This window comes from Camellia sinensis, chromosome 12 (genome assembly GCF_055761805.1).
Source record: "Camellia sinensis isolate YWXY chromosome 12, ASM5576180v1, whole genome shotgun sequence".
NCBI lineage: Eukaryota > Viridiplantae > Streptophyta > Magnoliopsida > Ericales > Theaceae > Camellia > Camellia sinensis.
In genome coordinates, this window is record NC_138972.1 from 33,189,147 (window position 1) to 33,216,411 (window position 27,265).

General features: G+C 35.7%; 1 protein-coding gene across 1 annotated transcript; it reads left to right on the top strand.

Moving 5' to 3' along the window:
- The first annotated feature begins 9,018 nt into the window (after nt 1-9,018).
- LOC145803488 (putative F-box/LRR-repeat protein At5g38386) lies at nt 9,019-26,500 on the top strand. Its single transcript, XM_082896769.1, has 2 exons — nt 9,019-9,093; nt 26,108-26,500. Exons 1-2 carry the CDS (start codon nt 9,019-9,021, stop codon nt 26,498-26,500), a joined length of 468 nt encoding a protein of 155 aa, XP_082752895.1.
- The last annotated feature ends 765 nt before the right edge of the window (nt 26,501-27,265 follow it).

Genomic DNA, 27,265 nt, shown 5'->3' on the forward strand with positions numbered 1-27,265 from the left:
GGGCGAGGACACTCCTATAGTTAGTAGGGGTAATTGCCGGTCTCCATGGAGATTGATAGGTGCCTAAATGCACACATTTAGTCCCCCTAAGCTACGCTTGTTAAGTCCATAATTGTTATTTTTTCCTTATTCTAATGGATTTGTGTGTTATGTAGGTTAATTGAGCTCTTGTGATGAAAATGAGAAGAAATGGTAATATTAAAGGACCACAAGGTGAGGCCAAGCAAAGCAAGATGGAAAGAGCTCAATGTTGAGGTGAGCCCGGGCTCAAGTTGTAGTGTGCCTGGGCGCACAAGAAGCTGAGTACTATCTGAGTAAGCCCGGGCACAAGCCGTGGTGAGCTTGGGCGCACATGAGTGAAGCTACTGTCCAAGTGAGCCCGAGCGCAGGTCGCGGTGAGCCCGGGCGCACAACGCATAAGAAGTCCGAAAATATAATTCTCATGCTTGTTTTGAGCCCAATCCAACCCTAATTAAGAGGGAACTATAAAAGGATGACCTAGGCTTAAAAAAATGGAGTTCTTCACATATTGAAAGACGGCACAATAGGCAAGAGGGAGGCAACCCAAGGTTCCAAGGATGGAGTTCTCTACATCCATGGCGTTCTTCACCTTCTCTATGGGCAACTAATCTTCTTCCTTAGGGTGTAGATGAAACCCTAGCCAAGTAACCTTATTTTGTGTATTTGCTTTTGGGATTGATTATTAATACAATAATTGTAAAATTTTGCGAAAAATTTCTACTGAATTGAATTTATTCATCCAATCTTGTTTAATGTATTTAATTTCTGCGATTTTAAATTATACAATAGTAATCTTTGTGCATGTATTTAAGAGTTGAGATAATTCATGCTTAGAGAAGACGAGACGTGCTACAACCCTAGTTTAGTGTAGACGTGTCTTGCCAATCTAAGATGAGTTATACCTAATTCTTAAATTCATGAATCCTCTTGAAGACACTGTTACGGCTAGCAGCCACGATGGGTCACTATTGTATTAAGCAATCAATTCCTGAAATTGATAAAATGATTATCATTATGAAGCTAGAGGTGGATTCAAATCCCCAAGTCTTTTTATATTGAATTACCCATTTAACTTTTATTTTTAATTAGTTTTCGTCTTTCACTTCATAAAACCTCATTCTCTCGAATTAATTTAAAAAGAGATTTCCAAGATTTAAAACAACATAGCCTTTTGTTCTTGAGGATCGACATCTAGACTCGAAACTATTCTATTTGAATTGGGGTTTAAGCTCGGTTCAATATTTTATTTTATTTTTTGGTGTGCAAAATGATCCATCAGAAATCTATCTCCCAGTTGCTTCCACTTGTATCCATTTTTTTCTCTAAAAGTGGGTAATGGAGAGAGTGTCCGATTCAGGGAGGATGTTTGGGTGGGTAATTCCTCTTTTGATGGGACATTTCCACATTTATTTCGTGTGGCTTGTCCTCATAATGCTTCCATCACTTCTTTAGTTTGCTCTACTTTGGCACCGATTTCGTGGAATTTCAATTTCATAAGAAATCTTAATGATCAGGAAATTATTGAGTTGGCATCATTGTTGTCCTTACTTCATGAAGTCTCATTGTCTCCAAATGTGTCTAATAAGCGGGTTTGGTCAATTCACTCTGGTGACTTTTTAAGCAAATCTCTCTTTGACAAAATCAGCGATAAACCCAAGGTTCCTCCTTCTACTCACAAAAGAATCTAGAAAGCAGCAGTGCCTCTTAAAGTGAAGATTTTTATGTGGTCATTGGCTCATGGTAGAATCATGACTAATGATACCTTTCAAAAAAGAAGGCCTAATCGCTATCTTTGTCCTCAATGGTGTATCATGTGTAGGCAAAGTGGGGAATCCTTTGAGCATTCACCAACTCTTTTGTTTGGTTGATACTTTGGGTTATGCCAGGCACTTGTGTTCAATTGATTTTTGTGGATTTTGAGGTAAAAAAAGAGCAAAAGTGTTGTGATTTTATGGCATTGTCAATCTTTTGGGTCATTAGGTTGGAAGGAACACAGGGATCTTTGAGGACAAGTTTGAAGACACGGAGTCATTGTGGGATAGAGTGTGTTACTCAGCTTCATTATGGGCCTCCATTTCGCCAGTGTTTAAAGGGATTCCACGTTTATTGATATCAAGGGATTGCACACCTATTTGTGATGTATAGTCTGTTTATCTTTGGTTAGGCTTCTTATTGTGTATATTCATTTTGAGAGAACTCTTTGTCCTCATTATGTACTTCTTGTTAATCTATAAAATTTTCTTTTGTTGTTGATCCAAAAAATAAAGAATGAGAGAACAAAGAGATGGAAAGACGAGGCTAGGATTTCAGCAATGAAACAATATAAAAAACTCCAACAATTTTAATGCAAAAATATTTTTGATAAACTCAACACAACTAACTCCAAAATATCACAAATCATATTTTTTTAATGTTTGACTAGCCAAAATCACCAAAACTAAAATAGCTAATTTGATTGTTAGTTTTAAATTTTGGGGACTTACTCACTATTTTATTTTAGCTAAAAAATAAAAATAGTTAGTTTGATGGAGATGCTCTCAATAATGTTCAACAGAAGCATGCCACTGCTTTTAAATCTATGTTTTGCCTAAAAGAAATAATAAACAAAGAAATTATAGAACCTGCAACCAATTAACACATAATGAAGGATTACCAAATTCAACTAAAGGCAGCATAATGAGGGATTACCACAACCAAAATAACTATGTCAACAAGAACAGTACGTAGATAAACCAACCAACCACCACCCTAATCAATAAAACTAATGCTTCATTTGTTTGGTCGGAAAATTGTTTTTTGAGTTTTCTGGTGTTTGGTACAATGAAAAACAAAAGTCAACAAAACACTCTTTCCGTGATCAACAAAAAACAAGCCTATATGAGAGGAAGATGATTTCCACTTTTAAAATGAGGAAAACCTTTTCCTGAGGAAAACCTTTTCCTGGGGAAAACATTTTCCAAACTTAAGTATTACCAATGCCACAAAACTACCACCACCACCACCACCTCCATTGCTGCTGCCACCACCATCACCCTCCCCTCAACACCAACACCACCACTACCTCCACCCCACCACCACCACTCCACCTCCACCTCCACTATCACCACCCCACAACCACTAATACAATCATTAGTACATTAGTTTCAAGAACCCAACCAAACATAGGGAGAAATTTTTTCTAAAAATGTTTTTCGTATAAAAATGTTTTCCATTGAAAAATGTTTTTTGTTTAAACAAATGGAGCGTAAGTTACAGTAAAAATACAAGTACAGAGGCCCATATTTGACTAAAAAAAATGAACCAATAAGGAAATGAACAATATATAAAAGGTAACATGATTTATAGGAAATTGCTAAAAAAATATGAAACTATCATTGCAATTGTAGGAATTTGTATTCAATTCACTATAGCATAACAATATCAAATTTTATCCTCATAAGAATGATTCTAATGACTCACCGACAAATGGAGCTTCTACAGAAGAGAAGAAGCATTTAAGAGCAAAGTAAGAGAGAGAAGGTTAAAATCTGATGATACCATAACAAACAACTCCAATTGTTTGAGAGAGTTGAATCTAGTTATCCTTGCAGGTATTGGGAGGACCTGAAGAGAAAAGAAGAAAAAAAAGTTTTATATAGAGAAATATCCCATTTTCATACACAAAATGAAAAAGTACACACTAAAGAGTAATAATTCTTTCATTTTTTCCTCACCTCATCCGTTGTCAAAACTAGTGATAGGGTTTGAAGCCGAGGAAGATCATTTGCAATTCCATTGAACATATATTGTGTGCCCCTCTCATATGCAACCATGAACCTGAAATGCACTTTTTCCAGCAGAGGAACGTCAAGAAAAGAGAAGTTTTTCACTTTACCAATATATTCAAATGTGGTAAGATCAATAGAAGAAATCTCAAACTTCTCTACTCCATAGCATTCATGCACAATCAAAATCTTCAAATGGAGGGATGGACCATGAATGCATAAAGTTTCAGGTAGAATACTGTTCTTTAGCCTCAACCATTCAAGGTTTAAACAACTAGAAAGGATACTATTGGCACAACTTTGATTTAGAGGCACATGTTCTAAATCAAGGGATTTTAGGGAGACGAGCCTGCTTGCGAGATTAGGGGTTGGCCTTAGGTTGCATGATTTTAGGCACAAATACTTTAATTGAGATGAATCACCTTAAGGAAAAAGCTGACAGGGAAAATCATATAACTTATTACTTTGACTTTCAGGACTAGCAGAAAACTCAAGATCAAGCTTTTCAGTTTTCATTATAATTGCAAATCTAATCCACCTATCAACATAACCAGCGTACTCGTTACCAAGATCCTGAGAGAAAGTAGCTTTTGACCATTGTATAGCTCCAAAAACTGATCAACTCCAGTTACAAACTTATTCTTATCCTCCCATGAGATATCTGAATCTCCATTTGAGTACCTTGCTTTGTAGTTGATTCCAAGCACGGTATGAAGATCAAAATCAAGATTCAACATGAATGAACAGATATATCTCCATCTTCTAGACAGTATCCTTGCCTTGACAGAATCTCTAATACTCAAAAACGAGAGAATGAAAGAGAGAATGTCATCTGGCATTTCAATAAGACGATCAATGGGTTTGAGGTCATTGCCCTTACATATTTCAACCAAAGAACATGTATATTAGCAAATAATAAATTAATTTAATGGGCACAAGTATTTTCACAATTTCTAACCACCATACAGAAGCCAAAGTGGCATAGATTGGTCTTTCTCCCAGAAGAATTATTGAGGGATTATGTTCCTTGGAGAAAACTGAGACAAAAGTAGCATTAGCAGTGTTAGCATATCTACACTTATATTCATGTATGGTCATCTTATAATGTATAGCATCTCTATTTAGTATAGTCATTAAGGCGTTTACTTTCTAACAATGGTGAAATATCCTGTTATCTGTTGTTGTATTAGGCAAGTTTCATTGCCAAGGAATGAATGATCATTAACCACCTCCCTTTGGATCTCTTTGTAATGTCAATATAAACATTTGAACACTTATCTACGTCGTTGTTGATGGTTTCAACTTTCAACCAAGATGTAGTGCAAGCTCTAACAAAAACTGCTTGATTTGCAAAACTAATTGGCATTGTAGTGTAAATCATATGTGTTTTTCTCATGAAGCATTGACAATACACACTGTTGGGGTTGTAGTTTGACCTAGGAATGCTTTTCCATGAGATAGATAGGGAATGTATTGTAAATTGGTCTCGTTAACTTGTTCAAATTGTCTGACCATATACAGACAAAGATAAATTATTTGTTATTATTTTAGTGGAAATAGAATAAAGTCGAAGATAGTATTTCTCATATAAAATTTCTAACTCTCAACGGTAATTTGGTTGGATCATTTTCAATATTAAGACATCAATATATTGTCCAAAAATTAGCACAAAATAACTTGCATTTTCTCCAATAATAAGGCAACAGTTAACACTTATCCCATATAGAAATCTGCAAAGTAGGGTCATGCTTATAATATGGGACAGTTACGGACCAGTCCTATGAACCGGACTTATTTACCAATAAAGCCTGCTCAAACTTTCGGCGATTAAAAATAGACTAAAAATAAATCAAAACTCAAAAACAAAAACCAAAATGTCCAAATCATTTATGACTTTTATAAATTTTTCAATATCATTACCAGTACCAAATGATTATTTCTCAAACATAAAATATAAAATATACATCTAAAAAGTCTAAAAAAATTCTCATTATCAAAACGAAAGGAAAACACTAAAATTGTTTACTCAAGACCAAAGTTTTTAAAGGCGAATGCGTACCTTGAGGCGTTTACCCCTCATGAGGCGGGGCGTAAGCCTCAGGACGTTGAGGCGCAAGCATTTCAAATTTCAAATTTTAATATTAACTGAATAAATTAAATATTTTTAAATAGTTAAAAAAAATAAAAACAAAATTAAATATAAATGTGTAAATACTTTTCGCTTTAATGCGTTGAACATTTTACTGCATAGAAGGAAGTTTTCCTTCATTGAAAGAGAAATCGATATTCTTAACTTCAGTGATTGAGTTTCTCACTTGACCATTAACTGTGTTTTTCTTGATTGATCATTTACTTAATTTTTCCTGTAGAATATAGTTGTAAAAATGGATTCTTTTTAATTTTTTATGTTTAAACAATCTAATAAGTTTAACAAATGCTCAGGGCAACTTCTGCATGTGCATACTCCTCACATGCTTATGCGCAAAAAGCGTAAAAAGTGCACTTAAGGCGCATGTCTCAAACTATGATGCGCAAGCCTTTGGGGAGTAATGCCTAAAAATCAAAGCTTTGATGCGTTTTACCTTAGCCTCAATGCGAGGCGAGCATCGAGGCGAGCCTCAAGAAAGCCTTTTAAAACTCTGACCTATGAGTTTGGTCCAGTCCATAAGATCCGATGGTAGGACCACGAACGGAGACAGGATTTTACACTGAACCAGTGCCGTCTCCATAAATTTTTGTTCAATGCAACGTTCAACAGCAATTTTTTTCGACTTAACAGGCCTTGGCAGTTTGGAATTTTCATCACCCACATCCAAATCAAACTTGCCAGTGAGTTGAATTCTTTAAGCGATTTCAATTTGGCAGATTAGGTAGGTTTAGTGTGTGATTAAATCTGGAATCCAAAATCTGGACTTTTTTTAATTTATTTTTGACACGATTAAAATCCGATCAACGGCGACCAAGGAAAAGAAAATTTAAAAAAAAAAAAACACTTCATATACATACTCAGAATACAAGCAACTTCCAATAATCATAATCATAAACAAAATACAAACAACAAACATTGAAATATAAAAATTATAAAAAAAAACATATTAGTTAAAAAAATAAATGAACTTCGTATACATCTTACGCATCAATACAAGAAAAAAATGAAACAAAAAACACAGTCTATACAGACAAGAAAAGCAAAACCAAATCTTTTTTATTTTAATTAGAAAAAAAAAACACAAAAGTGGGGGGTTTTCTGTAAATGAGGTCCACAGGGTGCCTGAGGGCAGGGGTTACAGACTTGCAGAAGTGTGGGCATGTGGGGGAGAAGAGGGAGAGAGAGTACAGTACCTTGGAGGCGACACCGGAGTGACCGGTTGATGTAGCGTACGCCAGTGGTTGGATGAGTCTAAGGGGGTGATCAACATTAGAGAGAGACATCGAGATTGCATGACAGAAGCGCCGTTCGAGTGTGTGTGTGTGAGAGAGATAAATTATCACCAATTTCCGTATTTCATTCCCAAATTATTAATTTAAGCTACAAATTATTAATCGTTGAACCCTAATTTAATCGGTAAGAATGTATTTTTTTTATTATTATTTGAAATAGCTTAAATTATATAACTAAACACTCATTAAATTGGTTGTGAGGTATTGTTTGTTCAACATAGTAAGAAAAATAAATATTTTGCTATATGATTTAAGTTGTTTAAATTTTGAAATAAAATTTGAAGAAATTATAAATAAATAAAACCCAAGTTTGCCCTTAGTAAAATATCAAACCCTGAGATTTTTAATTCTTCAATTCTAACAGTAAGTTTTTGAAATAAATTCAATTTGAACCATCCGTTCATATCTATTTAAAACCATTAACAAAAAAAAATTATTTTGTAACACGTAGCATTATATTATTCACTATTCCAACTCTAAGTCAATTACAGTTTCACCAAAACGACACATAATCACAGCTATCTTTACCAATCATCATAACCATCTTTACCAATCATCATAACCTTCCATCACAACCTTATTATACATCCCACTATACTTGATTATCCTCTTCCACTCCTCCTTGCCCATACCCTATCGTGATCCAGCCCTTCCTGTTCAACTTCACATTCCACCATAGCCATCGCCAATCTCCCTTTCCCTTTGCCTGGAACCATCCATCACTATCCCCCAATTCACTGCCACCTTCCACTCCTCCCACTGCCAGTGCCCCTACCTCAATTGCCATTGTCTTTGCTATATCTTCCTCTCATTCATCTTTAATCACTATCACTTCCCTTCCTTTCCATCAGCAACAACCACATCCTTCATTTCCTTCCACTGATGACTACTACTTTTTTTTTTCCAATGGCGACACCACATCCTCTTACATTCCACCTACGACCGCCACACACTTTTTTTTTTCCACCAACAATTACTACTTCTTCTTCCTTTTCCACAGCAACCGCCACTTGCTTTCTCTTTTCCACCGATGACTACCACCACCATCTCCCATTCTCCATTTGTTTCCTTATTTATACTCATCAATCACTATTCTTATACTTCTTGATCTACATTCCCTATACCTATTGATCCCTATTCCCTCTTTCCATTTTCATATACAACCAATGCCTTCCTCGCCAAATTCATATCCATACTAAAGATGCGAGTCAAATACAGATTTTTAGACTACAAATTTTAAAGATTTTCAGATCTTTATCCCCATAAATGCCTGTGATTTTGCTTGTTGATTTTGTTTAGATCTCAATCGAGAATGGGAGATGATAAATGTAGTGTTGGAGAAGGAGAAAGAATAAATAGGGCTGTTGTCAAAGAACAATAGAAGGAATAGAGAGAATAGTAGATCAAGGCAATGGTGATTGCATCTGAGGGAAGAAAAACATTGTTAAATGATGAGGGTGTGTCATGACCTGAACCCGCCCCTAAAAGTTTGGGTCATAACCAGCCAGTAATCCGTAGATTACCGAAGGCCTCATACTATCAAACAAAATATTTATGCTAATGGGGCCATAAACAGAAGCATATAATAAAGAGAAGTCCATTGAGCTGTGCCAATCATGAGCAAAATTATAGAGTTAAACACGTAGCACATTAATGCATTTACATGCCCAACAAAAATATGAGAGCCAAAGGAAATTTGTACATAGTGTTTACAAACTGAAGACCATAAAAGCAAAAACAAAACAAGGCCAAGGTATGGTACGAGTCAAAGACAAAACTCTGCCACAGAGACATGACTCGATTGGGTCACAAAAAGGCTCTTGAAGCTGACTCTAGGGGTATGCTCCATGTTGCGGATCACCTACATGTACATACATAAAATTGGGTGAGTGAAGCTCAATGAGTAATAATACAGTAAAGCAATGTAAATAGATGATCATAAGGTTGTCACAGTATCCATCAATCATATAAACTAAGTAGCCTCGGGCCCAATCATATAATAAGCGGCCTCAAGCTCAATCATATAACAAACGGTCTCAGGCCCAATCATATAAGAAGCGGCCTTGAGCCCAATCATATAAGAAGTGGCCTCAGGCCCAATCATATAACAAGTGGCCTTGGGCCCAATCATAGAGGACATGTCATATAATATTAATAAATTTTCTTTATTTCCAATCAATTCATAATGTTGGCACCATTCACCATTCATGCTTTAAGGTACGCAATAAAAAGCATAAATGTACAATATTACTACTCACAGCGTGTTTGATTTCGCGGCGTCTCATCTGCCACACGACCTACACAAACATTTCACGCACACATTCGATAAATCATTTGTTTCAATTCGAACACTTATCTTTCATAATTCGCAACCTTCTTTAATGAATTTCTAATCATCATTTCACTCCTAAAAGGGTGTAAATAAGATAAGGAATGCATTCCAGAGGTCGGGAGTAGCAACACAAAACAACACAGATTTTTTTTGCCTAGCCGCACGTACGGCCGATCCAATCGCTCGAGCGGTCTGGCTCTACACTTGCAGAAATTACAATCACTTGAGTGCACAGTGCAGTCCATTTTTGGTTCAAGGCATGGGCCACTCGTGCAAAGCCCCGTGGCCGCACGAGCGACTGGGCACACCTAGACAGTCTAAAAATGGCACAAAGATACAAACTCTCCCACCTCATTTCCAAGCCCAAATTCATGCAAAACCAACTCAAAAACATGATATATAAGCATGATATAAGTGTAATTCCATATTAAACATATCAATCTTGCATCAACATCAAATTCATGGACTTATTTCTTTCTCATATTCATACATTACATAAACAAGTTCAAAATACATAACCCATGAATAATCCTCCAACAAATCTTATTTTCATGAATCATCTAGGGTTTGTTTCATGGATCAATCACAAGAATGAACTCAAATCAAACAAAGATGAAGAGATTAGGGTTCAATTTTATGCCTTTAGCTTAAGCCATCACACAACTCAAAACCCTAGCTCAAAATTCCTAATTTCTTCTTGATTTCATAACAAAGATGAGTTAGAGACAAATATTGTAAGTAAATTAACATACCTTACCACAATCTAAGGTTTGCCCCTTGTTTCTCTTCAAAATCCCTAGCTTTCTCTCTTTCTCTCTCTCTAACTCACTCTTAGAGCTCTCCTCCAACAATGAAGAACAAAAAAAGGACTAAACATATACAACTTAATTCATAAATCTTAATTTATTCATTACGAATCATAATTTTTCAAAATTTCACCGTAAGCTCTATAAATCATGCTAATCACAGATATGAAGTCAGTTTTTGTTTGTTGCGCCTCTAAGGCTTTCAATTTCAACTTAAAGTTTCAATTGCAACAAATACTTTTCCAAATTCACATATTTTCCATACTTAAACTTGCAAATTCATATCAAACACATAATCACATGCATAATTAAGCACAGTACGAGTTAGGTTATCACAGTCTTCCTCCCTTTAGGAAGTTTAGTCCCCCAAACTTGTTTACCTCAAGTAGAAAATAATTATGGATATCGTTGTCACATTTCTTCTTTTCGTTCCCAAGTGGCTTCACTTCCATGATGTTCCCTCCATTCCACTTTTACCATTGGGATAGTCTTGCTCCTTAGTTGTTTGACTTGCCGATCAAGGATTCGAAAGGGTTTCTCTTCATAAACCATATGTTGATAAATACAATACCAACCATAGATAAATAAATACAATACCAACCATAGATAAATAAATATGTTGATACAATATAATACCAACCATTGATACAGTAGATATGCTGTTAAAAAAACAGAAGCTCAAGCTCTCTGTGAAAATGAGAACGAGAGAGAGAGAAAGAGAGAGAAGAGAGAAGAGAGGGAAGATAGAGTGACCTAAGATTGATTTGGTTTGGAAATTTGCAACAGATTTGTTGTTTTAGAAAGAAAAAAAAAACATAAAAGCTCGATGAAACACAAAGAAGAGAGAGGAGAGAGAGAGAGAGCGAGAGAGACCTGAGATCGATTTGCTTGGAAGATCTGCGAAGATCTGCAGATTTGCAACATTAGTAATGTTTTAGAAGGAAAAAAAAACATGGAAGCGTGGTAAAACACAGAGAAGAGAGGGAATAGAGAGAAGAGAAAAAGAAGAGAGGGGAGAGAAGAGAGAGACTCACCTGATCTTCAAGATTCTTTCAACATGAAGCAAAGAAAGAAGATGATAAGGTTAGATACAAGTTTTATTACCGTTGGAGAAAACAAATTGAAATGTGGTGCTCCGAAGATTCGAACCGTGGTCGTTCTGCCCACAACTCATTTATTGTAGCTCCGCTACAGTAACTTCTGCTACAGTGGCTTACGTTTTTCTGTTTATAAACCAATGGGAACACATTTTTTGAGTTTACATTTTTTGGGTCAAATTTACAAACTGAGAACTATTTTATAAACCAAAAAATTTACCAAACAAGTTTTATGATAATTTTTAAAATTTTTGTAAATATAAATTGAAAACTGAAAACAAAATGATTACAAAACAAGGCCTAAATAACACCAAATCACAATTTATTTATCTTCAAACAATAAGAAATCACAAAATCAAAAACTTGATATTCATCTAGATCAACGAGATAAAATGATAATGATAGGATAATGGTGATGTGAACCTAATTGTGCCAAAATGATAAATCACCGTTATTTATAGAAGGTGGGATAACTAATGCTTTGTTGCCTTCTCGATGTGGGATAACGTTATATGGTAATGGAGTGGGTTAATTTCACTTTTATTTCCCAAGCTATGACCATTTTTTCTATTTCATCCCTAAACTATTAATTATGTCTATTTAGTCCATAAATTTTTTAATTTATGTTCATGTAGTCCAATTGGAGATGATTCTACAAATCATTAACCGTTAAAGTCTAATTTAATTGAAAAATAAAAAATACTAGGAAAATTACAACAACAAAAAAAAAAACCCAAGGTTTGACTCAAGTAACAGATCAAACCCCGAGGTTTTATTTTTTTCAATTTCAACCCTGAGTTTTTTATTTGATCCCAATTTCATACATCCGTCCATCTCTGTTAAGTAAAATAAATAGAAAATGGTCTTTTAGTCATTTGCTTTCATTATTTCTTTCCACATCCACTCTTTCATCTCTCCCACCCATTCTCAACATTCAACAATGTTTTTCTTTCCTTAGATGCAACCACCATTGCCTTGATCCACCATTCTCACTCTTCATTCCATTGTTCTTTAACATCAACCTTATTTTATTCTTTCTCCTTCCCTAGCACTACATTCATCCTCTCCCGTTCTCAATAGAGATTTAAACAAAACCAACAAGCAAAATCGCAGGCATTTATGGAGATAGAGATCTGAAAATCTTTAAAATTTGTTATCTAAAAATCTACATTTGACTCGCAGCTTTAATATGGGTATGAATTTGGTGAGGGAGGCACTAGTTGTGTATGAAAAGGGAAAGAGGGAATGAGGATCAATAGGTATGGGGAATGTAGATCAAGAAGTATAAGAATAGTGATCGATGAGAATGAGCAATAGGAACCAACAGAGAAGGGGAGACGGTGGTGGTAGTCATCAGTGGAAAAGAGAGAACACGTGGTGGTTGTTGTGGAAAATGAAGAAGTAGTAATTGTTGGTGGAAAAAAGAAAGTGTGTGGTGGTCGTATGTGGAAAGTAAGAGGAGGTGGTGTCGCCATTGGAAAATAAAATAAAATAATAGGTGGTAGTCGCCAATGAAAGGGAATGAAGGATGTGGTTGTCGTTGACGGAAAGGGAATGAAATGGTGGTGAAGCTGAATGAGAGGAAGATAGTAGCAAAGACAATGGCAATTGAGGTAGGGGCACTGGCAGAGGGAAGAGGGGAAGGAGGTAGTGAATGGGAGGATAGTGATAGATAGTTGCAGGCAAAGGGAAAGGGAGACTAGCAATGGCTATAGCGGAATGTAAAGTTGAATAGGAAGGGTTGGATCACGATAGGTGTAACAACCCCGGTTCGTAATTAACTACTAATTCGTAATTAAGGATGTTAATTAAGTGGTTAAAAAGAGTTATGTGTTTATTATGTATTTTGTATGTTATTAGGGCCTTCAATTTGCTACTCGTAGTAATATTTATTATGATTTATGCTTTGATATGAAATGATTTATGCTTTGATATGAATTTGATAGCCTAAACGGTCTCAGAAATTGAAATTGAGCACATGGATTGGGTAATTAGAATTTTTGGAACCATCTGAGAAGTTTTGTTAAAAACTGATTCAGTTTAGTAAAATTGCATGTGATTAAATTAAGCTTTAATTGGAACTATTTTTGAATAATTGAATTTTGTGCTAACCTTGACTAATTAAGGTTACTTGTGTTTGATTTAAATGATGCATGATTGGTACCTAATCTAATCCTATTAATGATCCAAGATGTGATTAAGTGTATGATGTGCTAAGACATTTTGTGGTGTTGAGTGTAGGGGATTAAAACCCTTGTGTGTGTGTGTTGGAATTTTGCATGTGTGTGCACGTGTATTGTGCTCAAAGTGAGGTGTGTGTTGTGTACATTCTGATGAGTTGGGAATGTTGTATCATTCATTTGGCTTCATTGAGTTCATCCATGTCTTGAGCTAGAGAGAGAGATAGCTCATTCTAGAGAGAGAAGCTTGTTTTTGTGCTAGAGATTGAAGAAACTAGGGAGATTCAACTCACATTTATGAAATTAAAGCTGTAGGTAAGGATTCTATGTCTAATTTCTGTAGCTATTCCTCCATGCATCATGTATTAAGAAAATTATTGAATCATCTAATGGAATTTGAAATGAAGATGGGTTTTGAGCAAGAAAGTGGCTTGTATGCATGTTTATGGAAGATTATACCTTGTTCATTCATGTTTTGGGTTTTGGTCTTGAAATCTTTGCATGGATGTGAATTTTACTTGTCATCTTCAAGAGATTATCATGTTTAATGTTTCAGAAATTCATGAGTTTCTTGATCACCAATTGCATGTTATGAAAACCATGAAAAGAGTTGAAATATTGCATGAAGGAATTTTGATTCAAATCTTTCAAGAATTGATGAGTTTTTGAATAAAAGATGTTTCAAGGGTCTTGTATTGAAGTTTTCTAAAGCTATTTTATGTGTTTGATCAAACCATGCAAGACCCTAAGGTTTGAAAGTGGTTTGGAAGCCATTTTTGTTAAGCTTGGTGCCCAAAAATTTACAGTTGGCTCGAGCGAAGAAGTGGTGGCTCGAGCCAACATTACGAGCTCTCAGAATTTTGAACTCTGTAGAAGCTGGCTCGAGCGAGCTCTATTTTTGCCTTCTGCTGGCTCTAGCCATCAACTTATTTTCAGCATGTTTTCAAAAGATATTTTAAGTACATATCTTCACTCCCATCTCTTTATAGGCATTCTTAGGCATGATTTATGAGCCGTTAAAGATTAATAAGCTAAGAAACAACATAAGTAAGTGAATTAGAAATTATGTGTTGAATCCGAGTATATGGGCAATATGAACAAGTTATGTAGCATGGAATGAATGGGAAATTAAGTGAGAAAGCTAAGCCATGTATGGCCACATGAATGAGTAATAATGAGACATGTTTTGTGCCATGTACATTTATGTTTGTAGGTCAAGACTCAAAGACTGACCAACCGTTTCTGGAAGCCCACTGTGAGTAACATTTCTGTAAAGATATGTTGATATGAATTATGTTCCAAACGAGTTATGATATGTTATGATTTCTGAAATGATATTGTTTACATGAACGAATGTCCCATGTTTGAAATCTACTATGACATCCATAGATAGTCCCAAGTCATGGGGAACGGCATGTAAATGCGAGTCCATGACATAAATGTGAATATAAGATCTCGTTAGCCACTTCATTGTGGTGATATGTGCTTAATCGGTATCCGGAACCGATTACTCTAGTCGAAAGACGATATGTAATATGTTCTATGAGATGTACCATTATGTTATGTTCTGATATGAGATTGATATGAATGATTGTGTCATGATTTGTTTTACGGATATGATATATTTGGAATTCGTTCACTAACCCCTTTACTTTAACGTTATTCACTGGGCTCTAGCTCACTGTTTTTATATATATATTTATAAATGAGCGTTCTGGAGGGCAAGTGTAGGAGGATTTTTACTGAGCCACTGTTTTGAAGCCTACCAAGTGTTTTGGGTGCCTCCGAGTTGGGGCTAGGCCTGGAAGGCCGTTAGCAAGCTTTCTGTTATGTTATACATTTTTGTCCCGTACATCTGTTTTTTTGTATAAGATATTGTGTTATATGTTATGTAATGTAAGTGGGTAAATTAACGCTTTTGCATATGATTATTTGTTCAAGTAGATGCACAGCTCGTTGGACTATTGGTGTTTTGTTTATAGCTTTCGCAAGCCCCGATTATTTTGATTATACAGGAAGGCCTTCGGTAATCCAAGGATTACTGGCCGGTTACGATGCTAAACTTATCGGGGCGGATTTGGGTCGTGACAATAGGGTATGGGCAAGAAGGAGTGGAAGAGGATAATCAAGTATAGTGAGATGCATAATAAGGTGGTGATGGAAGGGTATGATGATTGGTAAAGATGGTTGTGATTATGTGTGGTTTAGGTGAAATTGTAATTGACTTAGAGTTGGAAGAGTGAATAATATAATGCTAGGTATTGCAAAATAATTTTCTTCGTTAATGGTTTTAATTAGATATGGACAAATGGTTCAAATTTAATTTATTTCAAAAACTTATGGTTGGAATTGAAGAAATAAAAATCTCAGGGTTTGATATTTTACTAAGGGCAAACCCTGGGTTTTATTTATTTCTAATTTCTTCAAATTTTATTTCAAAATTTAAACAACTTAAATCATATAACAAAATATTCATTTTTCTTTTTTTTTTTTGAACAAACAACACGTCACAACTAATTTAATGGCCATTTGGTTGTATAATTTAAGTTGTTTCAAATGAAAATAAAATTACCTTCTTGCCCATTAAATTAGGGTTCAACGATTAATAATTTGTAAAATCGTCTCCAATTAAATCACATAAACATAAATATAAAAAGTAAACTAAATTAATAATCTGGGAATGAAATAGGGAAATTGGTGATAATTTAGGGAAAAACCGAAATTAACCTAATAGAATAGGTTTATAAAAATGCTATGGATCTCAAATAAATTACTAATTTTTTTACCAAATCTTTCATATAAATGTGGAATCCATGTGATTTGTGTAAGTTCCATACTAAGGCCTGGTTTGGAACGTCTTGAAAAAGACAAAAAATCAAAAAGTTACTTAAAAAGATAAAAAGTTATCACTATTCACACAAAAAAATAAAAATAAATTTACACATAAAAAAAATACAACTCAATTTTTTGCTGAAGTGATGGGTTGTCCGCGTGATTAGCATGCTGTACTAATCTAGAAATGACTGCCTCCTTCGCGGGCAACCATTTAGACTGTGATGTTCGCCCCGTGAGGGCCACCACGGATCACATTTTGATAATCTGAACTGTTTAATATGTAGAACCCGTTGAGTACTATATGCCTATAAAAAATCACGTTGATCGGATATCGCTAACTATATGATCAAATCAGTTTTGTATAAAAAAAAATGGATGGTGTTATAGTTAACTGGTGAACAAAAACTAATCCGATCAATGTGATTTCGATATCTGATCAATGTGATTTTTTTACAGGCATATAATACTCGATGAGTTCTATAAATTGAACGGTTCAGATGATCAAAATGGGACTCGTGGTGGGCCCCACGGGCTGAATAACACAGTCCAAATGGTTGCCCGTGAAGGAGGTAATAATGTCCTTATCTCCTGCACTCTGCCTAGAAAAAGGTGTCGTACAGGCCATTACACTTACTTCTCCTATACACTTATTTATATAATTTTTTATTACACATTTTTTGTAAAAAGATAAAAAAAAATTAGAAAATACTTCGTAGCTTGAAAAACATGTGGCTTGAACTGGCTTGAATACCCAAAACGACGTCGTTTTGGGTATTTTTTATTTTTATTTTTTCAATTTTTTCTTTCTCGTTTACAGAGAGGGGGAATAGATCTGAAAATCGACATATTTTTTTTCTTTGAAATCGACAGAAGATGGAGAGAGAGAAGGAGGAAAGATAAAGAGGAGGAAGAAGAGGATGAGAAAAAAAAATGGAGAGGAGGAATGGATCTATATACAAACAGATCTGTATATATCACACAAATGAGACTCTTTTTCTCTCTCTCTCTCTCTCTCTCTCTCTCTCTTGTGTGTGTCTGTGTGTTAGGAGAGCTTGATGAGCTACTTATTAATGAAGTTTAGGTAAGGTGGGTGGTGAAGCATTCAATGGCCTCTCTATTATTATGGTTGTCTCTCATCTCATCTCTCTGCCACACACAGCTTTGATTTGAATCTCTCTGGGTTTTATTTTTGGTTTTGATTTGAATCTCTTTAGGTTTGATTTTTGGTTTTAATTTGTGGGTTTGATTTTTGGTTTTGATTTGAATCTCTTTGAGTTGAATTTTTGGTTTTAATTTGTGGGTTTGATTTGTGAGTTTGATTTTTGGTTTTGAGTTTTGGGTTTGATTTGTCTGGTTCTTCCTCTCCTCTTCTCTTCTTTCTTCCTTCTCTATGGAACTTGTGAGTTATGAAAAAAAAAAAAAAAACCAAAAGACATCGTTTTGGTCTCGAGCCAGTCGAGCCTCCCATCTTTCAAGCTACCTAGCGGGTTCGCAAAAAGTTAACCCAAACATTCATATTTTTTTCCTCAACTTTTTAGTCTAAAAAGACAAAAAGTGCACTTATTTAGGACACCCCAAACAACCCCTAAATTTGATAAAAAATTTAATAATTTATAATTTGATAATTTATTTGGGCCCTAACATAACTCTATATTTATCTCTATCCCACATGAGTCCGGATCCTCTGCCATGTTCCTTGCCATGGTTCCTGTAGTGTCCCCAAACGACGTCGTTTTGGGACAAAATTTACACCAAAAAAAGAAAAAAAAAAAGAAAAAAGAAAAATGAGAAGACAGAGAGAAGAATCGCCATCCCAAACTCTTTTCCACCCGCTCCCTCTATACATCAATCGGCGCACCACCACCTCGCCGCCGCAATCCACCTCCGCCCACCCTTATTCGCAGTCCACCTCCACGAACTCAACCTTCCCTCAACAGACTCAGATCCAAACTCAGGTGGTTTTGAATATGGTTTTGCAGGAACCCAACCCATTTACAGGAACCCATCAAATACATCATCTCAGATCATTCAATCTCTACAGACTCAGATCGCAGGAACCCAACCCATCACTACCTCTCCACCCACCAAATCTAAACCCATATTCAAAACCAAAAAACAGAGACCCATTTTCACACTTCTTCTGATAGCCCTTAGAATGGATAATATTTCAGAAAGAGTCCAACAAATAAGGTTATATTCATTATGTATTTGATGAGTGAAGTATTGGAATATAATTATAATTAACACAAAAAGGTTTGAGGGTTGAAGATTTGAAGTTTGAAAAAGAATTATGTGAGTCAATAATGGTTGAAATCTCTGAAAATGGGGTGGGAAAGATTGAGGGTTTTGGTTTCAAAGTGAGATTTGTACACACAGTGATGCTTTCTAAGATTTTGAAAAGAAAATCTTGTTTGTGCCCTCTTCCTTCCTAGCGACCGCCACCGCAACCAACCTCCTCAATCGGAAGAGAAAGAAGAACAAGAAGGAAGAGGATGAGTGAGTTTGCGACAGTGGTGCTGTGGGGGTCAGAGAGTGGCCGAATAGTAGGGGTCGCGGTGGTGTGAGTTGCCGAGAGTGTGCCGGAGAAGTTTTGTGTCACACCCCAAACCCGCCCCTAAAAGTTTGGGCATGACTACTTCAGATACGGACATTGACCTGGTATACGTAACATACGGGGCCTGAACGGAAGCATTAAATATAAAAAATAACATAAAGTAAAAAGAATTACATCCACTGAGCGACCACTATCATGCCAGGATCACAAACAGTGTATCAGATGATAAATATTAACATATACATAAACAAAACACCGCCCCTTGATTGGGCGTATAACAAAACATTGGAAATTTCAATATATTGCAGACAATCAGAGTATAAGCCGAAACATAGTAGACTACACAAAAACGGGCAGACTTCACCCAAATGCCTGGACACACAGAGGCTGACAAAGGGAGACGAGCATCGAGGGTTATGGCTGACCTCCAGATTATTACCTACAGAATCAGACAAAATTCAAAGTGAGATGATCTCAGTGAATAATAGTACTTTAATAACTCAATGAACAACTTAAATCATGATACATAACAATGTGTATGTAAATGCAGAGATCATGTGGTTAAGCTGATTTTGTACTAATTTCAAAGCGGTCTTGTCGGTTTTCAACTTCACAAATTAGCCCTTGGCCTGATGGGTTCACACATTCACAAATTGGCCCTCGGCCTCATAGATTCATAACTTCACAATTTGGCCCTTAAATAGAATGGCATTCAGCCCTTATCAAAATGGCATTAAGCCTCTTATCAGAATGGCATTAAGCCATAATCATAATGGCATTAAGCCCTTATCAGAATGACATAAAGCCCTTATCAAAATGGCATTAAGCCCTTATCAGAATGGCATAACGCCCTTATCAGAATGGCATACAGCCCTTATCAGAATGTATGAACTCAAGAGGTGGCTCGCACGGATTCTAGAGGTAACTCGCATGGTAGCACTTAGTTCCGTGCAGCACTTTGTTTCATACTAACAGATCATACAGAATGGCCATAGGCCCAGATGTCACAAATTGGCCATAGGCCTCACAGATGGTACAGAACGGCCATAGGCCTCATAACTTTCACAGAACGGCCATAGGCCTCATAACTTTCACAGAGTGGCCATAGGCCTCTTAACTTTCACAAAACGACTTTAAGCCTAGTACACACAAGTATGGACTCAAGAGGTGGCTCGTACGGATTCTAGAGGTGACTCGCACTGCAGCACTTAGTTCCGTACAACACTTTGCTCCATACCAGAAATTCATAGGTTTTAAGAACAGAACCATTCATATCACGTCATGGCATAAACATATCGATTAAACAGAACAGAATATTCCCGGGTTCATAAGAAGATAATTCCATAATAGTGTTCATAAGGTACCCCATGGGTTCTTACAAATTAACATAATTATCTTGCATATCAGAACATTAACAATACTCATCGACAAAAGTCACAGGTGTCATTACAGCACTATTCATGAGGACGGACCAATTCACGCCCTAACTTGGGTCATATAACAATATTGTTGATATTCGATTCTTTGACGTTATCCGAGTATTCATTTCGATAATCCATTCTAGGCAGATATCAGTGACATAAAACGTGCGCCAAATCAATCAGATTATAGGAGTCCAAAATAGGACATTCAAAAGATTATGTTTCTGTAAACGGGGTTTACGTCCCTAATTCCTTTTTCATCAATCAATTGCACAATATTAATAATTCATATGTAATTCTTATACGAAATCATAAGTAACTTACAAGTTATATCACATTAATGATGGCCACTAATCATAACCGAAAAACAGAGTAGTTGCAGGGTCATATGAAAACATTTCCATTCTTTTACATCATTCATTCACATCTTTTCTAACATTCCTAGAAGTTGCATAATTGACATGCATTAACAGAACGCGCATAGAAATCATTAGCTGTAGAAAGGCGTACTATAACAGTACTACTACTCACAGTGCATTGATGGCGCAACAGTTCCTTCTAGTATGTGACCTATGCACACATAGAACCCACAAATTAGTCAACTTCCTTTTTCTTTAAACTCACATTTGATTCAATAACTTCAGTACATTAATAAGCATTTTAAAAACTTCAAATACTAATTTTAACCATTCCAGAGGGTTAAACAGATAAAACGGAGCAGACAGGATTTTACAGCATGGGCCGCACGTGCGGCTGTGAGCCTCGCATGTGCGGCAGTGGCTCCCGCACGTGCGGCAGAAGGGTCCCGCGCGTGCCTTTTTTTCAGTGTCTATCGCCGAATTTTCCCCTGTTTTCCGCACGTGCGGCTGTGAGCCCCGCACGTGCGGCAAGGCTTCCCGCACGTGCGGCCATGACCCCCGCACGTGCGGCGATTTTGCACAATCTGCAGTTTGAAATTTAGACAAAACCCACAACTTGGTAGGCACATGTTAAGGCACAAACGAGGGAAAATTAAGGCAATACCATAGCTTAACATCATGATAACATGGATTATAAGTATATGATGCCACAATAATCATAAACCACAAGCTCAGTTACATTAATTCTTCCCAATTTTGCAACACCACTCAATTCTCTTCATCATACAAACAATATTCATGTGCCACATGTAATTTCTACATGAAAATTCAAAGGATAAGTTACAACTCCTCTTTATACCTACTTTACCTTTAACACAATCAAATGATAAGAATACTTCCCAAGAAAATAATGCCCACATACATGTTCTCAATGTCAAACTCCATGAAAGTAAGAGGAGTTTAAGAAGAGGTTAGAAAGGAGGTGATTCATACATACCTTGAGCCAAATCTTCACAAACTCTCTCTCAATTCCTCCTCTCCTCCCTCTCAAGCTCTCTTTCTCTCCCTAACCCTCTCTCAGGAGATGTGTTTGAGTTAGAAACTTCTTTTATCAAAAGGGTCAAAGAATACACATATATACATAAGGAGGGAATAGGACGAAAATCAATCGTTTAATCATCCCAAATTAAAATTTCATAGGAAGGCTCATTATTACTTAAAAATTATGCTGATTCCAATTATGTAATCAATTTGGGATTCTCAAGCCTCTAAGGTCCTCAATTTTTGATTTAACATTCTAAATGTAACAGATACTTTCCTTACCTAACAGATACAGGTTCAATTCATAAGATATATATACTTAAACTTAATTTCTCATGAAGTTTCACATTTAGCATTTGAAAGCACAGAATAAGGGACGTAAAATATATCAGAATCACATACGAGAGTCAGGTTATTACATTTCGTCTCCTCTCTCTGTGTCTTCTACTTCTTCTCAATTTATTTTATTTTATTTTGGGTGTGTGTGTGTAAATTTTGCCCCAAAATGACGTATCTGGACACACACTGGAACGGCGCTTTTTGTCATGCAGATCTCGATGTCTCTCTAATGTCGATCACACCCTCAGACTCATCCAACCACTGGCGTTCGCTACTTCAACCAGTCACTCCGGCGTCGCCTCCAAGGTACTCTCTCTCTCTCTGCTCCCCACATGCCCACACTGCTGCAACTGCAAGTTTGCAACCCCTGCCCTCAGGCACCCTTTGGACGTCATTTACCGAAAACTCCCCACTTTTGTGTGTGTGTGTGTGTGTGTGTTTTTTTTCCTTCTTCTAATTAAAAAAAAAAAGATTTGCTTTTGTTTTTCTTGTTTGTACAGACTGTGTTTTTTGTTTCAATTTTTTCTTGTATTGATGTGTAAGAATGTTGATTTTGTGAGATGTATACGAAGTTCATTTTTTTTGTAACTAATATGTTTTTTTTGATAATTTTTATATTTCTATGTTTGTTGTTTGTATTTTGTTTATGATTATGATTATTGGAAGTTTCTTGTATTCTGAGGATGTATATGTAGTTTTTTTTTTTAAATTTTCTTTTCCTTGGTCGGCGTCGATTAGATTTTAATCGTGTCAAAAAGAAAAAGAAAGTCCAAATTTTGGATTCCAGATTTAACACACACTCAACCTGCCTAATCCACCAAATCGAAATCGCTTAAAGAATTCAACTCACTGGCCAGTCTGATTTGGATGTGGGTGATGAAAATTTCAACCTGCCAAGTGACACGGACTAGGCGCTTGTCATCCCCCGAGAAGCCGGCTTCACGAGTGATACTACATATCCCATGAATTACACCCACGGACTAACTCAGTAAATGCAATAGAGATCTACCTTACCTGCCTTGCTGCTTACAAACTAATGCGCTTGCAAGGTGCTTGGTGTAGAACTTACATCCCTAATGAGTTGGTACGTGACACAAGGCCGGTTAAGTTGAAAAAAATTGCTGTTGAACGCCGCATTGAATAAAAATTTATGAAGACGGCACTAGTTGCCCCCCTTCAGTGTAAAATCCTCTCTCTGTTCGTGGTCCTACCATCGGACACAATTGAGGCAATAAAACAAGATTTTTTGTAGTTCAAGTGATTCAATTATTTAAACATAAATGATATGTATTCAAAATAACATAACACAACATTTTACTATAAGGGATAATTACTGGCGGATCTTATGGACTGGACCAGACTCATAAGTCTTGAGTAAAAAATTTTACGTGTTTACCTCTCGTTTTGATAATGAGAATTTTTTTAGAATTTTTAGATGTATATTTTATATTTTATGTTTGTGGAATAATCATTTGGTACTGGTAATGATAGTGAAAAATTTATAAAACTGATAAATGGTTGGGACATTTTGGTTTTTGTTTGCGAGTTTTGATTTATTTTTAATCGTTGAAAGCTTGAGCAGGCTTTTTTGGTACGGTTCATAGGACTAGCCTGTAACTGCCCCATATTATAAGCATGACCCTACTTTGCAGATTTCTATACGGGATAAGTCTTAACTGTTGCCTTATTATAGGAGAAAATGCAAGTCATTTTGTGCTAATTTTTGGACAATATGTTGAAGTGTTGAAATTGAAAATCCAACCAAATTACCGTTGAGAGCTAGAAATTTTATATGAGCAATACTATCTTTGACTTTATTCTATTTCCATTAAAATAATAACAAATAGTTTATCTCTGTCTATAAATAGTTAGACAATTTGAACAAGTTAACGAGACCAATTTACAATACATTCCCTATCTATCTCATGGAAGAGCATCATTGGGTCAAACTACAACCCCAATAGTGTGTATTGTCAATGCTTCATGAGAAAAACACATATGATTTACACTACAATACCAATTAGTTTCGCAAATCAAGTAGTTTTTGTTAGAGCTTGCACTAGATCTTGGTTGAAAGTTAAAACCATCAACAAAAATGTAGATAAGTGTTCAAATGTTTATATTGACGTTGCAAAGAGATCCAAAGTGATGTGATTAATGATCTTTCATTCCTTGGCAATGAAACTTGCCTAATACAACAACAGATAACATGATATTTCACCATTGTTAGAAAGTAAACGCCTTAATGACTATACTAAATAGAGATGCTATACATTATAAGAAGACCATACATGAATATAAGTGTAGATATGCTATCACTACTAATGGTACTTTTGTCTCGGTTATCTCTTAGGAACATAATCCTTCAATAATTCTCCTGGGAAAAAGACCAATCTATGCCACTTTGGTTTCTGTATGGTGGTTAGAAATTGTGAAAATACTAGGAGTGAGCATGGTCCGGATTGGGGTAAAATTAGGACCAATCCGTTATCTACGGTTCCTGAGAAATTAGAACCAATCCAATCCGTTTAAATCGTGGAACCAATCTGAACCAATCTGTTTAAACACGGATTGGATCGATTTAGGATTACAGATTCACATAATTAAATAACAAAAAAAATATAGAACATTTAAAGCAAACAAAAGCAAACAGCATCATGTGTGAACTGATCAACATATAAAATAACAAAAACCCATTAAAATAGTATCACCAATTCTCCAAAATGTCATCTTATGTAACAAAATTCCAAGCAAACAAATAGCAGTAGTAGTAGACAACAACAAACAAATTTAACAGTAGTAGGCATTTCCCTTTCCACAAATTCTAAGCAAACAAACAGAGATAAACTGGTTTTAAAAGGGGGGCATACCTTTGAACCAGAAGGAGTTTCAGGTTGAGGATCATACTCTGGCTCAGACTGAGACTGAGAGAGGTCATGACATCATTTGTCTCTCCAGTACGCATCTATCAAACAAGAAAAAGAAATACATCAAAAAAATAGGATTAATATTATTAGAGAATAGAAATCATACCAGAAATCAAAGAAAAAATATACACGGTTTCTCTCCATACCACAGAAATCATACTAGAAATCAAAGAAAAAAAATTTATCCACACCACAGAAACCAAAGAAGAAAATAAAAACAGGAATCATATAATACACACACACCCATTTAAGATACACTATTTCTCTCCTTATATAAAGAAGTCATTGTTTTAGAAAAAAATAAAATCAGGAAAAAATATACACACACCCATTTAAGATAAAAATAGAAAAAAATAAAAATAAAAACTCTTACTTACACACCCACACCAATTTCAGAAATAGAAAAACAGTGTCATCGAGAGAGAGAGAGAGAGACAGCTCACCAAGAGAGAGACAAGTAGCTCACCGATCTGATCTGAGATGGATGAGAGTGTGAGAGACAGTATCGAGAGAGAGAGAGAACTCAATCTAAGATGAGAAAGAGAAGAGAGAGAGAGTACCGAGAGAGAGATAATAGTGTTAGAGACAGTGTGGCGAGAGAGAGTACCGAGAGAGAGATGAGAGTGTTAGAGACTGTGTGGCGTGAATGAATTAGGGTTAGACTTTAGCTTTTATATGAAACAATAAATTATATTACATGGGAGGGTATATAGTATAAATATAAATATAAATTATTTCTATATGATCCAGATCAGTTCCAATCTGGAATCGTGAGATTCAATCCAAAATTGGTTTGTGACTTACGGGTTTTTAAATTTTCAATCCGAAACCAAAACACAAATTCAAAAAACCAATTCAAATTTATCAGATCAAACTAAATATCCAATTACGAATTATACTAATTTCTTGCTCAGCCCTAGAAAATACTTGTGCCCATTAAAGTAATTTACTGTTTGCTAATATACATGTTCGTTGGTTGAAATATGTTAGGGCAATGACCTCAAACCCATTGATCATCTTACTGAAATGCCAGATGACATTCTCTCTTTCATTCTCTCGTTTTTGAGTATTAGAGATTCTATCAAGGCAAGGATACTATCTAGAAGATGGAAATATATCTGTCCATTCATGTTGAATCTTGATTTTGATCTTCATACTGTGCTCGGAATCAACTACAAAGCAAGGTACTCAAATGGAGATTCAGATATCTCATGGGAGGATAAGAGTAAGTTTGTAACTGGAGTTGATCAAATTTTGGAGCTATACAATGGTCAAAGGCTACTCACTCTCAGGATTTGTTTTTGTCTTGGTAACGAGTACGCTGGTTATGTTGATAGGTGGATTAGATTTGCAATTATAATGAAAACTGAAAAGCCAAAGTAATAACTTATATGATTTTCCCTGTCAGCTTCTTCCTCAACCTCAAGGTGATTAATCTCAATTAAAATATTTGTGCCTAAAATCATGCAACCTAAGGCCAACCCCTAATCACGTAAGCAGGCTCGTCTTCTTAAATCCCTTGATTTAGAACATGTGCCTCTAAATCAAAGTTGTCCTAACAGTATCCTTTCTAGTTGTTTAAACCTTGAATGGTTGAGGCTAAAGAACAGTATTCTACCTGAAACTTTATGCATTCATGGTCCATCCCTCCATTTGAAGATTTTGATTGTGCATAAATGCTATGGAGTGGAGCAGTTTGAGATTTTTTCTATTGGTCTTACCACATTTGCATATATTGGTGAAGTGAAATACTTCTCTTTTCTTGACGTTCCTCGGCTGGAAAAAGTGCATATCAGGTTCATGGTTGCATATGAGAGGGGCACACAATATATATATGTTCAATGGAATTGCAAATGATCTTCCTCGGCTTCAAACCCTATCACTAGTTTTGACAACAGATGAGATGAAAAAAATGAAAGAATTATTACTCTTTATAGTGTACTTTTTCATTTTGTGTATGGAAATGGGATATTTTTCTATATAAAACTTTTTTCTTCTTTTCTCTTCAAGTCCTCCCAATACCTGCAAGGATAACTAGATTCAACTCTCTCAAACAATTGGAGTTGCTTGTTATGGTATCATCAGACTTTAACCTTCTCTCTCTTACTTCGCTCATAAATGCTTCTTCTCTTCTGCATAAGCTCCATT

Bases quoted from the DNA above. Each gene is read 5' to 3' on its own strand.
- LOC145803488 (XM_082896769.1), top strand. From the start codon at position 9,019: ATGACTCGATTGGGTCACAAAAAGGCTCTTGAAGCTGACTCTAGGGGT. The intron at 9,094-26,107 runs GTACATACATAA...GAAATATGTTAG, and splicing joins ATGTTGCGGATCACCTACAT to GGCAATGACCTCAAACCCAT.